The sequence below is a fragment of the Pantherophis guttatus genome, chromosome 18 (genome assembly GCF_059756535.1).
Source record: "Pantherophis guttatus breed Tessera chromosome 18, ASM5975653v1, whole genome shotgun sequence".
Taxonomy (NCBI): Eukaryota; Metazoa; Chordata; class Lepidosauria; order Squamata; family Colubridae; genus Pantherophis; species Pantherophis guttatus.
Window position 1 is genome coordinate 10225903 of NC_142080.1, and position 14327 is coordinate 10240229.

Sequence of the window (14327 nt, forward strand, 5' to 3'; positions counted from 1 at the left end):
AAGGGTTGGGATTTTTATTTCTGATGTTATTCTTTCTTCTTCTTTGGGTGCTTTTTACCATATGATTTAATTTTAAATCCAAGAGTCATTTCAGATTCCCAGATCAATGAAGCTCTTTCGTCCACCTGCTGTGACTCCTTGTCGGCTGGCTGCCCCCACCCCTCACCCTCCTCTCCTCACTCCTCGTCTGCACTGAGAAGGGAAGGGCGGTGGAGGCCGAGGGAGACTCGCTTCATATTTCAGAGCGGAAGCAATGCGCCCCTCTATTTGCCTCTTTTTCCAGCCCTTGTGGGAGACGTGTGACTTTCTCTGCCCCGAGATGCTCCGCATCGTAATGGGCTCCAGGAGGAGGAGGAGGAGGGGACGCCGTCTCCCCCATTGTGCAGCGCGCTAAGTTTAAGTGCAAGAGCAGCAAGCAGCCATGGAGGCAGTGAGAGGAATATGGGGAGACGCGCGACTTTCTCTGCCCCGAGACACTGGCTGGGGCACATCTCCCCATATTTCTCTCGCCGCCTCCATGGCTGCTTGCTGCTCTTGCACTTAAACTTAGCGCACTGCACAATGGGGGAGATGGCGTCCCCTCCTCCTCCTCCTGGAGCCCATTATAACACACAGCATCAGCTGCAGCCGGGCAACCCAGCCAGTGTCTCGGCTCTTTCACTCCTCTGCTGCGGCTCCCTGTCACTCAAAATATGTGTCACAACGGCCAATGTGCAACACCCACCGGCACGCGATTTATTGAGCTTTTCAACCCCCAGTAGGCCAACCATGGATAAATCCAAGAAAAGAAAAGTTTCCGAAGAAAACAGAATGTTTAATTCAACTACATATGCTAGTTTTGTGGCCGCTCAAGAAATAGTCAGGCACGGAAAGGGTTTTGTGACTCCTGGTGTTTTCTTTTCTGTGGGAAATGGGTCCAAATGGCTCTTTGAGTGTTTAAGGTTGCAGACCCGTGTGTCAGAGAATGAAGGGTGATGTGAATTCACTCTTCGCCATTGGGAGTTTTTGGAAGCCATGTCCTAAAAAGTATTGTCCTAAAAATGCATCTGGGAAACGGAGAGGTCATAATTTAAAAAGCAGGCTAACTTGGTGTCCCTTCTGTCCCTCCCTCCTAGGCTGCCGAGGAAGCCCGACGGAACCGGCTGATGCGTGACATGGCCCAGCTTCGGCTGCAGGTACAGGGGCGGGCTGAGTGGGGAGGAAGGAGGGCCAGGTGGGGCTGCTGCGTGTATGTCTGAATCGGGACCCTGCTCCAATCAGATTCATCCTCCTGGGCAGGGAAGGAATCTGCCTTGCTGAATCATTTATTTACCGTATTTTTCGGAATATAAGACGCAGCTTAGTTTTTGGAGAGGAAAAGAAAAAAAAAGCTGATTGACAGGTGGATCGGCCTCCCGGAATACCCCCAATCAGCTGTTCCCAGAGGTGAATTTTAGCAACAGGTTCCTTGGTTGTGAGCTCTGTGCCTTGCTTTTTTTCCCCTGCCTCTGAAAGCCTCCAAAACAGAGCTTCAGAAAAAAAGCCTCCGAAGCTCTGTTTGGGGGCTTTTCTTCTGAAGCTCTGTTTGGGGGCTTTTTTTCTGAAGCTTCGTTTCTGATGCTTTTTTCAGCCTCTGAAACCTCCGTTTGAGAAGCCTGGTGGGGCTACATTCGGAGTATAAGACACACCCAGATTTTCACCCTCTTTTTTGGGGGGGAAAGGTACGTCTTATACTCCAAAAAATACGGTATTTCATTCATTCGATTTGACTTGACTGATAAGGTTGTCTGTCTTGGGAAGCAACTCTCCTTGGCAAATCCAATTAAATGGCACTTAAATATTGCCCTGTTGCACTTTGCACACTCTCTGAGGGGTTTATAAATATCAGCCTTTGTCACACACACACACACACACCCAACAATCTGGGTCCTCATTTTATCAACCTTGGAAGGATGGAAGGCTGAGTCAACCTTGAGTCCCGTCAGGTGCCATGCGCTTCCTTCGGCCAATCTGTACGGCGAATATAAAAAGATACTATTGGCTGAAAGACTTTGTTCCTGTGATGGAGGTGGAGACTATGGCATCACATACTCCTTCAATGTTCCTTTTATACAGAGAGTCGGGAAAAAACCATATACTGCCAATAATTGATAGGTATCCTGGCCATTCCGACACTGCTTATTGTCAGCTTTTCTGGAACTCTGAGACTTCTCTCCAGTGGCTGCTTAAGGATGAACAGTCCATAACTACAGGGCAGGTGGCCAGATTCTGCCCAGCAGCACTGGGGATTCTTCGGAAACACGTTTCTACTCCACCATAGTTACGTTATATAACAAAAGTGGTAAACCCTTTGCACTGCTTAGTCCAGGGGTCAGCAATCTTAAACACTTAAAGAGCCACAAAAGGTTCTAACCGGAAGCTCCCGTTCAATTCTGGAGCCGACCGGAAGTCCGGTTCCCCCATCATCGTCTCCTCCTAGTGCGGTGTCCTTTTTCCTCTGCCGACCGGAAGTCCGGTTTTCCCCCACCATAGTCTCTCCTCCTAGCACGGCGTCCTTTTTCCTCTGCCTGTCCTAACCGAAAGCCCTGTCAATTGTGGAGCCGACCAGCAACAGGGAGCCACAGCAGAGGGATGAAAGAGCCACATGCGGCTCCAGAGCTGCAGGTTGCTGACCCCTAGCTTAGTCCTTTCCAGAGGTGGTATTCAGCCGGTTTGCACCGGTAGTAGCGACCTGCGAGTGGGCCTGCCCGCCCTGGCACCATGCCATCATATTTAGACATATTTTGAAGCTGCGTGCATGCGTGCGAACAAAGCACATGCGCGGAGGTGGCACATTTGTGAACCAGTAGGGAAATACCACCTCTGGTCCTTTCCCTTTTAGTATTAAACTGACAACAGACAACACATTTTATGGATTGTAATTTTTAGTATAGTTAGACCATGTATAATTGACAGACTGGATTTTATCGTAGATTTTAGTTATTTTATAATAATAATATTATTTAGTTAGAATTTTCAGTTGTCCATTTACTGAGTGTTTTTATTTGTTCTGGTTTCTGGTCCAAGACTGTAATAAACTGAATTGAATTTGAAGCGTAATAATAAACCCCCAGGGAAAAAAATATGAAGGACAGAAAAGCAAAGCAGAGACGCAAAGAATCTGCTTTGCACTTGAATCAAACATCGCGATATTCCATTCCTCCATTCATTGCAATCTGCCTGTATTTAACTATATATATATATATATTAATTTGATTTATATGCCGCCCTTCTCCGGAGACTCAGGGCGGCTTACAATGCGTTAAGCAATAGCCTTCATACTTTTGTATATTTTATACAAAGTCAGCTTATTGCCCCCACAAACTGGGTCCTCATTTAACCTACTTTAGAAAGGATGGAAGGCTGAGTCAACCTTGAGCCTGGTAAGATTCGAACCTGCAGTAATTGTAGGCAGCTGTGTTAATAACAGGGTGCTCTAAACCACTGTACTACCAAGGCTAATTCTGGGAGAGGAATTGTGGTCGTCCCAACTGAAAAGATGGCAAGTTGTTAAAGAAGAAGTTGGATAACCATTTGTCTGAAGTGGTGTAGAGTTTCCTGCCTAAGCAGGGGGTTGGACTAGAAGACCTCCAAGGTCCCTTCCAACTCTGTTATTCTCTTCTCTTCTCTTCTTCTTTGATGAGGGGTGTGTGTGTTTCCATGAAATCACTTTCTGGCTTTGTCGCTTTCTGCTGAGCTGCAAGGAGCCATTCGACACGTGACGTTCCTGCTCAGAGCTTCTTCACTAAAGATTCTTGTTTCCATTTTTTTCCCTCCTTCCCCCCAAAAGTTGGAGGTGTCTCAGCTGGAAGGCAGTCTCCAGCAGCCCAAGGCTCAGTGTGTGATGTCCCCTTATCTGGTTCCGGACACCCAGGCCCTTTGCCAGCATCTCAGCCCCATCAGGCAGCTGGCCGCCAGCGGGCGGTTCATTGTCATCATCCCACGGACAGGTAAGCAGGTAGAAGCTGAAGCAGAATGGATCCCTTTTGGCACATTCCTAGTAGATTAGCCAAGGGAAGTTTCTTCTATACCTCAAAAATGGCCGTCTGGAAGGGAGGAGGAAGGTGTTTGGGGAGGTTGGGCCACGGGAGACGTGCAGGGCTGGGATTCAGCCGGTTCAGGCAAACCGGATGTTAATTTTAATCTGGTTCGCCGAGCCAGTAGTTGCAAGGATTGGCTGACCCCGCGCACCCTGCCCCTCCCCTCCCAGGAGTTTCCACGTGGCCCGTTTTAGATGCCAGGTAAGTGCAGGGCCCGCACGGAGATTACGAGGGTGAAAAACGGGCCTACCGGAAATGAGCCCATTTCCGGAGTTCGGGGAAGGCTGTTTTTGCTCTCCTAGAGACTCAAGAAAAGCCTCCGGAGCCTGGGGAGGGCGAAAAACCAGCCTACCGGAAGTCCAGAAATGGGCCTGTTTCCAGCTTCTGGAGAGCCTCTGGAGCCCGGGGGAGGCCGTTTTCGCCTTTCCTCAAGCCTCCTGAGTGTGGGGAGGATGAAAACACCCCCCCCCCTTTGGTGCAGGAAGCCGACTAGATCACACCCCCATGGCCACGTCCACCCAGCAACCGGGCAGAGAATGGGTTGCTAAAATTTTTCAATCCCACCCCTGTAGACTTGGCTTTAGGAAGATTTCCGGGCCCCTTGGGGCTCTGGAGGTTGCAGGGGGCAGGTGGGGCGTCCGCTTTGTGACCTACGAGGATATAACAAGACTGCTCGGCTCTCGTGTTTTGCTTTTAGTCATCGATGGCTTAGATTTCCTGAAGAAGGAGAACGCCGGAGCTCGTGACAGCATCCGATACTTAGAAGCAGAATTTAAAAAGGGAAACAGGTAGGTGGTCCTGTCCCCATCCTGCTTTTTCCTCCACATATTATTCATCAGGTGGGGAAAAAGCATTCCAGATGTCAAATTTAAATTATTTTAAATTTTGTATTGGTATGTGTTTTAGTTCCGGCTGTGCACCGCCCTGAGTCCACTAGGAGAAGGGCGGTATACAAATTGAATAAAATAAATAAATAAATAAATAAATTACCCAACATTAAACACTTTGAATGAATGACATTCCAAAGAAGAAAACTCCCTCCCCCCCCAAAAAAAAAGAAAGGAAATTTAAAACAAGCCGCTTGTTCCCTTATTTTTCATTGATTGGAAGGTGGTTTTTGCTACTCTTGAAACTACAGGCAGTCTACAAATTACAACAGCTCATTGTTCAGTGGGCCAGGATCATCTGATCCCCTTTTGCAACCTTCTGAGAAGCAAAGTCCAAGGGGCACCTGGATTCATTTAACGACTGTGTGACTAAATTAACGACTGCAATGATTCACTTAACAGTTACGGCAAGAAAGGTCGTAAAATGGAACAAAATGCACTTAAGTGTCTCGCTTAGCAACAGAAATTGGGGGGAAGGATCAATTGTGGTCTTGGACATGTGGTCCAAGTTTGAATTGTTCGGTATCTTCTGCCAGAAGGCAACAGTCCAAAAAGATTGTGAGTAGGATGGGAAGAGTCTCTGAGAATGTTATGCAACTTCCTCAAAGAGCGAGATGCGAAGATGTCGTCCAGGGCTGGGAGCTGGCGTCCGATGATATTCCGGGCAGTTTTAATGATTCTCTGTAGAGCTTTTTTGTCCGCTACAGAGCTGCTCTCATACCACGCAAGAATGCCGTATGTCAGGACACTCTCCATGGTGCTATGATAGTAGGACAGAAGTAGATGCTGAGATAGATTTATCTATCTAGCTGTCTAGTGTGATCATTTTTAAAAATCTGTACAAAAAATAATCCTTTGGGCTGATATTTCTCCATCATAGAGACAGAAACTTTCTCCACCCTCAATTCTAAAGCTAGTTGCTGCATCTATTGTGGCTACTTTGTCCTTCCTTATATTTAACTTCAGTTACCCCCCCCCCCCATTTTTTATCACTGTGCTCCTTGACCTTCGTTGCATTCGCATCTTCCACTATCGGAGTAGGGTCATGATTACTTAATAATAATAATATTCTCTTCTCTCCAGGTACATTCGCTGTCAGAAAGAAGTCGGAAAAAGTTTTGAGAGGCATAAGCTGAAGAGACAAGATTTAGATGCTTGGTAAGTGTAAGGGCCAACTTCTCCCTCTCCCCTTCCAAGAAAGTACAAACTCTTGAGAACTTTGTATTTCAAATGGAACCTGTTATTGAAAGGGATGAAAGCAAGTTCAAATCAGGCTGTGGCCTCCCTCAGGACATGCAGTTCAGGATAAAGGAAATTAGGAACCCCCTCCCTACCTTCCCATGTGGATTCCGACCAATCCACATGTGTGAATTAAAATTGCACCATCCCTCTCTGAGAAACAGATATGAAGAGCTGCTCAGGGTCATCTTACAATCGACTCGTTCCCCCCCTTCCCCTTTCATTTCCCGAGGTTTGAGGATTCTCCAGGCATTCAGGTTAAATCAGGTTAAAGTTTATACAAAGAGGACCAGGCAGGAAATTGGATACTTAGGACACATAGGAAAAGAACTAAATGTGACAACTCCACATTCCCCCACCCACCCCCTTCTTCCACGAAGAATGGCAGATACACGGATTTGACAGTAAACCTGTGGGCTTAATCCCTTAACTCGGGTCCCCAACCCCAGGGCTGTGGGACCAGGGATAGGTTCTAAATTATTTTACTACCGGTTCTGTGGGCGTGGCTTGGTGGGGGGGGGAATGTGACTGGGTGGGCTTGGCCAACTTTTTTTTTTTTACTTTTAAAAGCATTTTTTCTACAACCTTAAGAGGTTGCAGAAAAAAATGCTTTTAAAAAGCCTCTGACGATCCCAGCTGAGCTGTGGGATCATCAGAGGCTTTTTTTTTTTCTTTTAAAAGCATTTTTCCGGCTGAAGAGGTCGTAGAAAAAATGCTTTTAAAAGTCAAAAAAAAAAAAAAAAAGCCTCTGATGAAGTGGGTGGGCTAAGTGAGAGGCGACCGGGCCGGGGACCGGTTCGGGGGCGTGGCCAGCCAATGTTATAACCAGCTCTTAGAACTACTACAAATTTTTACTACCGGTTCTTGCGAACCGGTGCGAACCGGGAGCAACCCACCACTGGGTGGGACCCCTACTGGGCTGTGGCCTGTTTGGAACTGGATCGTGCAAGCGACTGGCCAGCGCACGCATGTATGCCTGCAGCTCAACTTGCACTTACGCGGACCGTTCAAACTTACAACGGTCCTGAAAAAAGTGACTTGTGACCCATTTTTCACACTTAACGACCATTGCAGCATCCCCGTGGTCACGTGATCAAAATTCAAGACACTTGGCAACGGATTTGTATTCATGACGGTCGCAACGCCCGGGGGTCCCCTTTTGCGACCTCCTGACAAGCAAAGTCAATGGGGAAGCCCGATTCACTTAACAACGGGGTTACTAACTTTTATCAATTGGTTCGCTTAAAAAAAAAATGAGGAAAGAAAGGTCGTAAAATGGGGCAAAACTCCCTTAACAAATATGTCTCGCTTAGCAACGTGAACGTTCGGCTCGGTTGTGGACGTACCTCGAGGACTAGCTGTACCCGGGGGTGCTTTTGCCAACAGGTTTTCTCTCTCTCCCCTGCTGCCTTGTTTCAACCTTCCTCCCTTCTTTCCCAGGAATCTCTATAAGATCTTGGACAGCTGTAAGCAGCTGACCGCCTCTCAGGGAGGCAGCGAAGACGACACGGCTGGCATGGTGACCGTCATCACCGGCTTCCAACTCGAGGATCCCAGCAAACTTTCTGCTCCCATGCAGGTAGGTGTCCGGCCTAGAATAGAATGACAAAGAGAGTTGGAAAAGGACCTTGGAGGTCTTCTAGTCCAACCCCCTTCTCAGGCAGGAAACCCTAGACCAGGGGTGGCAAACTCGGTTTCATTGAGGGCTGCATCAGGGTTGGGTTTGACCTGGGGGGGAGGTCAGGGGGGGCGTGGCCAGCTCTGTCACTCATGTCGGGAGGGGCGCCTGTGATGGCTAAGGCGGGACTTCCCTCAGACCCTCCCTCGCTCTCATTCTAATCTCCTTCCTTTTCTTTTTTCTTCCCTCTTCATTCTCCTTTCTTTTTCCTTTCCCTCTTTCCTTCTTTTTCTTTTTTCTTTTTTTCTTTCTTTTTTCTTTTTTCTGTTTTCTGTTTTCTTTTTTCTTTCGTCTTTCTCTTTTCCTGTCCATTCTTGGATGCTGAAAAAAATGCAAAAGGGAAAGAAACATTTCTCCTTTTGTTTTGTTTTTGTTTTCCTAGCCCTCTTGCCAGCAAAATCAGACCGCGGAGAAGGTTGCACGCTCTCTCTTCCTTCCCTTCCCCCCCACCCGGGCCCCATTTTTCCTGGCGGAGGCACTGCAGGCCAGATCTAAGCACCCCTGCGGGCCTTGAGTATGACACCCCTGCCCTAGACTTTCCTTACTATGAAAGACAAATCAAAATTAACTTCTCAAAATAATGATGGTCTTCCCCATTGCCACTACCGCTTCCCAAAAGTGCCTTGTTGGAAGACAAATGATGAGGAGCCTGAGTGGCGTAGGAGGTTAATGCCTCCTACTAAGGCAGCATTTAACATCCAGCTGCCTGCAATTACTGCGAGTTCAATTCTCACCAGGCTCAAGGTCGACTCAGCCTTCCATCCTTTCTAAGGTGGGTAAAATGAGGACCCGGTTGTGGGGGCAATAAGCTAACTTTGTATAAAATATACAAAAGTATGAAGGCCATTGCTGAGCACATTGTAAGCCGCCCTGAGTCTCCGGAGAAGGGCGGCATATAAAAATAAAAAAAAATAAAAAAAATGAGCTTTATTAATTTAAGAAAATTTATATAGCTGCCTGGATCACTCTCAGTGACTGCAGGCAGCTTACTGGGATAAAAAAAACCCATACAAAAAACAATAACGCCCTTCTAACTAGAAAGATTGACAATTTGCGCAGGATGGCAACAGCAGCGGATTCCGGCAGGGGGCTGGACTAGATGAGCTCTGGGGCCTTGAGGGCGGCCGAGCTGCAAGGCTGGGACCTTCTCTGCCTGCTCACTGGAATTCTTCCTCTCCTCTCCTCCTCAGTCCGCCATCCAAGCAGCGGCCAGCGCCAGCATTGAGATCCAGAACGTTGTGGAGTTTTACAAGCAGTGGAAGGAGATGGGCTGAGCCCCTCGGGACCACCGGGTTGGTTGAAGCTCCGTCTGCCCGTCTCTGGACGCACCGCATTGGAACGAAAGAACGTCAAACCGCAGGCGCTCACTTGGACACGACGCAACCGCGGTGGCAACCCACCAAAAGAAAAAACCCGAGCAACCGGGGTGTGTGCGCCAAACACACAGGCGCGGGGGGCGCGCACACACACGACACGCACGCAACTGCCCCGCCATCACCTCCCCTCCCCGCAGAGGAGGTGGCGCGCGTGGGGGACATCGCAGCCCTTCTTGGGGGAGAGTGGCGCACCTTGGCCGTGCCCCGGAGAGACAGCGGCGGGCGGGAGGGGGGCTCCGTTCTCGACGCTCGTTTGGTTTCTCGTCAGAAAAGGCGCCGGCGGCTCAGCTCCCGCGTTTAACAATGAAACAAAACGGAAATTCCCTTGATTTTTTCCCCCCATCCCACCCTCCCGTCTCCTCACTGCAGGAAGAAACCTCCCCAAGGGTCCTGCGTGATCCTGGCGGGAATCGATCAGGATCTCCAGAGGAGGCTCTCTTGGAAACCCGGCAGTGGGGAAAGGGGGCACGCTGTCGTCTTCGTTTTTAACTTAAATGTTCCCTTTCCCCCCCCTCCCTTACTGTGTTTTTCGGGCGAAATTGACTCGTTTTGAGGGGGGGATTCCCCGCATTCCGGGTTGAGACAGAGGAAGCTGGGGTGCTGGTCGGACTTCGAAACTTTGGAAAGGATGGCCAGAGTCGCAAGGGAACCGGGAAGGTTTTAGGACGGGAAACTATTTATTCCTGCTCCCCACCCCACCCCACCCCGCTTTTCTCTTTCTCCACCTTTAAAAAAAATCATTCTTTTCCTCTTAAGCTGTCACAACCACACCTTCCTTCTCCGCAGCCCCGGAGCCTTTGCATGCTGTCTTCCCTCACCCCTTTCCCGGATGCTGAGTGCGGGTGAGAATCCCTGCAAAAGAGAAAGGCCAGCCGGCTTCTTTCGTGTCACTTCCTGCAGAACGGAAAAAGGGGCTTTCTAGATGGAAAAAAAGGTAGAAAAATTAAAACAAACAAAAAAAAAAAAACCCATGCTAACTTTCTTTGTTTTTTTTTTAACCAGGGGACTGACTCGGGTGAACTTTTCCGCCCTGGCCTACTCTCTCTCCCCCCCCTTCCCTCTTTCCCGGTAGAAAGTGCGATGCAGGAGAGGACGCTAGGATTGGCTTTGCCCCACGCGGTATAACCGAAGCGGCAGATATCGGTTAGCGGTCCCTAACCCAGCGCCTTTCTTTATTCTCTCTAGCACCACCAACAGACTTCGTCGTCGTCCTTCGGTTGCATGCGCTTAGCTTATTCCGACAGCCGGGAAGAAGGGGCGAGGCGGGCCTGGGAATCCGTGGTTTGTTTGTTTGTTTTTTCTCCCAGCCTGGCCCTGCCTTGCCTTACACGTGGAAAAGGAAGCGTGGAGGCTTCCACCAGCCACGTGGACGTCGGCATCCTCAACCTGCGCCCCCCTCCCCTTTTCTGCTTCGTGCGACGGCAGAGAAAATTTTGATCTCGTCCTCCCACCAGCATTGTGGCTCTGCCACGGGTAACCACGGCCTTTGGCTGCTTTCTCTGTCTCTCCTCTTTTTCTCTCTTTGCCTGGCTTTTCCCCCTCCCCGCCAAGCCCCCTCCCAGGAGAAGGCAGCTCTTCCCAGCTCCTTGGTGGGCAGATCAGGAGCCTTGGGAGGGCTCCCCGACCCCGGCTTGCCATCGCAAGAAAAGTGCCCAGGAAGAGAAGCATTCTGCGGATGGGTCCTGCTTTTGAATCCCTCCTGCCCCCCCTCCTTACCCAGGAAGGGATCCAGGGGAGAAGCCCCCTCAAGCCTGCGGGTTAGGAGGGGGGCGGGGGTCTGAGCACATCCAGCTTGTAAGACCACCTGGCGGGAGAGCGAACTCGGCAACTGTCGACATCCGTGGGGTGATCAGCACAATTTTGGCATTGATTTAAACTTGGGGGATTGTGGGGTTGTTGTTTTTTTCGGATGGGTGGGTGGGTGAGGGTGGGATGGAGGCGGGGGGTGGGATCAAAGCTCATTCAGAAGGGACATTTTTTTTAAAAAATTAAAGAGCGTTAAGGGTCTCCACCCTGGCAAACAGGCTGGCGGTCTGGTCGGGGGCTTCTCTTCAAGTGCTTCTGTGGGGTGGGAGGGAGGGAGGGGTGCATCGGTCTGAGCCACGGCTGGCCTGTCTGTTGACATGTCAAGAGCATTTTTTTTTTTAATTTTTATCGTTTTTGGAGCAAGGGGAACTGCATTGCCATAATAAACATTTGTGAAATCAACGAGTCCTCGTTTTGTACTTTGAAGGGGGGGAAGAACGATAACGGGGTGGGGGGTCAGGGCGGTTTCAAGAGGTCTTGTTCCTTGATGCTCACCTGGACAGGTAGAAGGAGCACCTGCTGGGCTCCAAGGAGCGGGGCCTGCCCAGCCTGCTCTCTGGTCTGTGGAGAAGCTTCTTTTCAGGTGGGGCAGAATAACCCAGCGCATGGAAGACTGCCAAAAAGGGAGCCAGACGGCTATTGTTCGGTGAACCACGGAGCTTTCAAGCAACCCCTTTCATGGCATTGTGGGTTTAGGTAAAGGTAAAGGTTCCCCTCGCACATATGTGCTAGTCGTTCCTGACGGGGGGGCAGTACTCATCTCCGTTTCAAAGCCGAGGAGCCAGCGCTGTCCAAAGACGTCTCCGTGGTCATGTGGCCGGCATGACTCAACGCCAAAGGCGCACGGAACACTCTTACCTTCCCACCAAAGGTGGTCCCTATTTTTCCACTTGCATTTTTTACCTGCTTTCGAACTACTAGGTTGGCAGAAGCTGGGACAAGTCACGGGAGCTCACCCCATTACGCGGCACTAGGGATTCGAGCCGCTGAGCTGCCGACCTTTCGATCGCCAAGCTCAGCGTCTTAGCCTCTGAGCCACCGCGTCCCTCTAATTGTGGGTTTAGGAAATGCAAAATGAACATGAGCCCACCTGTAGGGTCCTTGGTGGTTTTCTTGCAAGTGTATTACCAAACTAGGTAACATCATCAGTGCTAGTGGTGGTGATAGCATTGATGGTGTTGCCTATTTTGGTAATGATACACCTGCGAGAAAACCACCAAGCTCGGAGAGTAACAAGGACCCCACAGTTCGACCCTGAGCTACACAATCCATCTGTCAGCGTTCCAAATTAGGCTCTCTTCCAGTGCTGACATAACAAGATGAACTTTTACCTAGTTTTGTATGTTACAGATAGTGTTTCCTGGGAGACGAGGATGGGGGCTACATTCCTGTGAAAAGAACGTGCCGGGATGTAGAGATGGATCTGTATGATGGCCAATGGGACATTGGGGTTGGAGAGCGGAAGAGGAGGGGGTTGGAAGGAGGGGCCAGTTTGGCTGCAATTTGAATCAGAAATGTCGGATATTGCTATCCTTAAAATAAAAATGATTCATTAGACAGTTTGCACTTGAGAATGAAGTTTATTCAAGATAGCACCGAAACCTGACAGACAGCCAAACTCTCCTCCAAATCCAGGCTGGCTGAGTTTAAATCATCCCGTTCCCTCCCAGACATCTGGTCGGACGGATTATGGCTGAAGCCAAGCTCTCGGAGGAAAGCCTGCTTCAAGAAACGGGAGGAGCAGAAGCGGTCGTGATTCCAGCCAACTTGGAAAATACAAAGGTTCAACTTTCTCCGCCTTCCCTCCCCGCAGAACTTCAAACAAAGAAACGTGACGCAGATAAGTACCCGGGGACTGTGCCAAAAGCCTTAGAGGCAGAATTTCCTTTTGCAAATGTAAAAGATAAAGAAAAACCCCTAAGTGAATTGGGAAGGGCGAGCTGGGGATGGGAATGGCAGCGAAGCCCAGACAAGGCAGCACCTCCCCACCCCAGGATGAGAGACAAGGCAGAGGACTATCAACACCAAGGCTGGCCCTCCAGAGCTCAGCACAGAGAGGAGATTGCAATGGACTTTATAGTAGACCTACCGAGGAGCAGTGGAAATACAGTGATCTGGACTGTAATAGACTTATTCTCCAAACAGGCACACTTCATTCCTTGTAGTGGACTGCCTTCAGCCCGTCAGTTATCCAAACTGTTCCTGAAACACATTTACCGCCTACATGGAGTCCCCAGGAGAATCATTTCTGACAGAGGGGTCCAGTTCACAGCAAAGTTCTGGAGGGAGTTTCTACGGTCCATAGGTTCATCCCAAGGGCTCAGCTCAGCATTTCACCCGAGCACCAATGGGGGGGCAGAAAGACTGAACGCTATGATAGAACAGTATTTAAGATGCTACGTCGACTACCAGCAGTCCAATTGGGCAGACCTCCTATCTTTTGCAGAGGTTGCATATAATAATGCTGTCCACAGCAGCACGGGGCTAACCCCGTTCAAAATAGTGAGTGGCATGGATTTTGTTCCCATGCCAGAATACCCGAGGGAGCCCCCTTCCTCAGTCAGTTTGACCGACTGGATGGCAATGTTGAGACAAACTTGGGAAAATGTTAAGAGGGCGCTGGCAAAGGCGGCTCAATCTTATAAGGACCAAGCAGACAAGCACCGAACTCCCCAAAGACCATTTCAGCTGGGAGAGAAAGTTTACCTCTCCACCAAGTACTTGAGACTTAGACTCCCGAGCAGGAAATTGGGCCCAAAATTTATAGGACCATTTCCTATAATAAAAATAATCAACCCCGTTACAGTGCAATTGCAGTTGCCACGGCTTTTGGGGAAAATTCACCCCGTTTTTCACAGTAGCCTTCTAAAACCTGTAGTAGGGTCTACTTTAAGGCCAACGCCACGTGAACCCCCTGGGCCCCTGGTTGTTGGGGGCCAAACGCACTACGAAGTGCAGCGGATTCTTGATTCAAGATGGCACAGGGAGCGCCTTCAGTACTTAATTAAATGGAAGGGTTACCCATTGTCAGAGGCTTCCTGGGTGAAGAGCGCAAACATTCAAGCTGATCGCCTTATAGCAAAATTCCATGCAGACCACCCGGGAAAGCCGGGAGGGGGGGTGCACAGCCAGGGAGGGGCTGATGAGACTAATCTTGTTGTGTTTTCCCTATGGGATAGGTGATGTCGCAGAAGTGAAGGAAGAGGGGCCGGATGTCAGCGTTCCAAATTAGGCTTTCTTCCAGCGCTGACATAACAAGATGAACTTTTACCTAGTTTTGTAT

At 49.5% G+C, this 14327-nt stretch overlaps 1 protein-coding gene across 1 annotated transcript in view; it reads left to right on the top strand.

Annotated features, from left to right (window-relative positions):
* SMG5 (SMG5 nonsense mediated mRNA decay factor) overlaps positions 1–10205 on the top strand; it is a 48366-nt gene extending 38161 nt beyond the window's left edge. The window contains exons 17-22 of the mRNA XM_087881255.1: positions 1116–1175; positions 3809–3968; positions 4756–4846; positions 6029–6103; positions 7625–7763; positions 9053–10205. Coding sequence (XP_087737381.1) covers positions 1116–1175; positions 3809–3968; positions 4756–4846; positions 6029–6103; positions 7625–7763; positions 9053–9136 — 609 coding nt within the window. The 3' untranslated portion in view covers positions 9137–10205. The remainder of the gene's footprint in view (positions 1–1115; positions 1176–3808; positions 3969–4755; positions 4847–6028; positions 6104–7624; positions 7764–9052) is intronic.
* The last annotated feature ends 4122 nt before the right edge of the window (positions 10206–14327 follow it).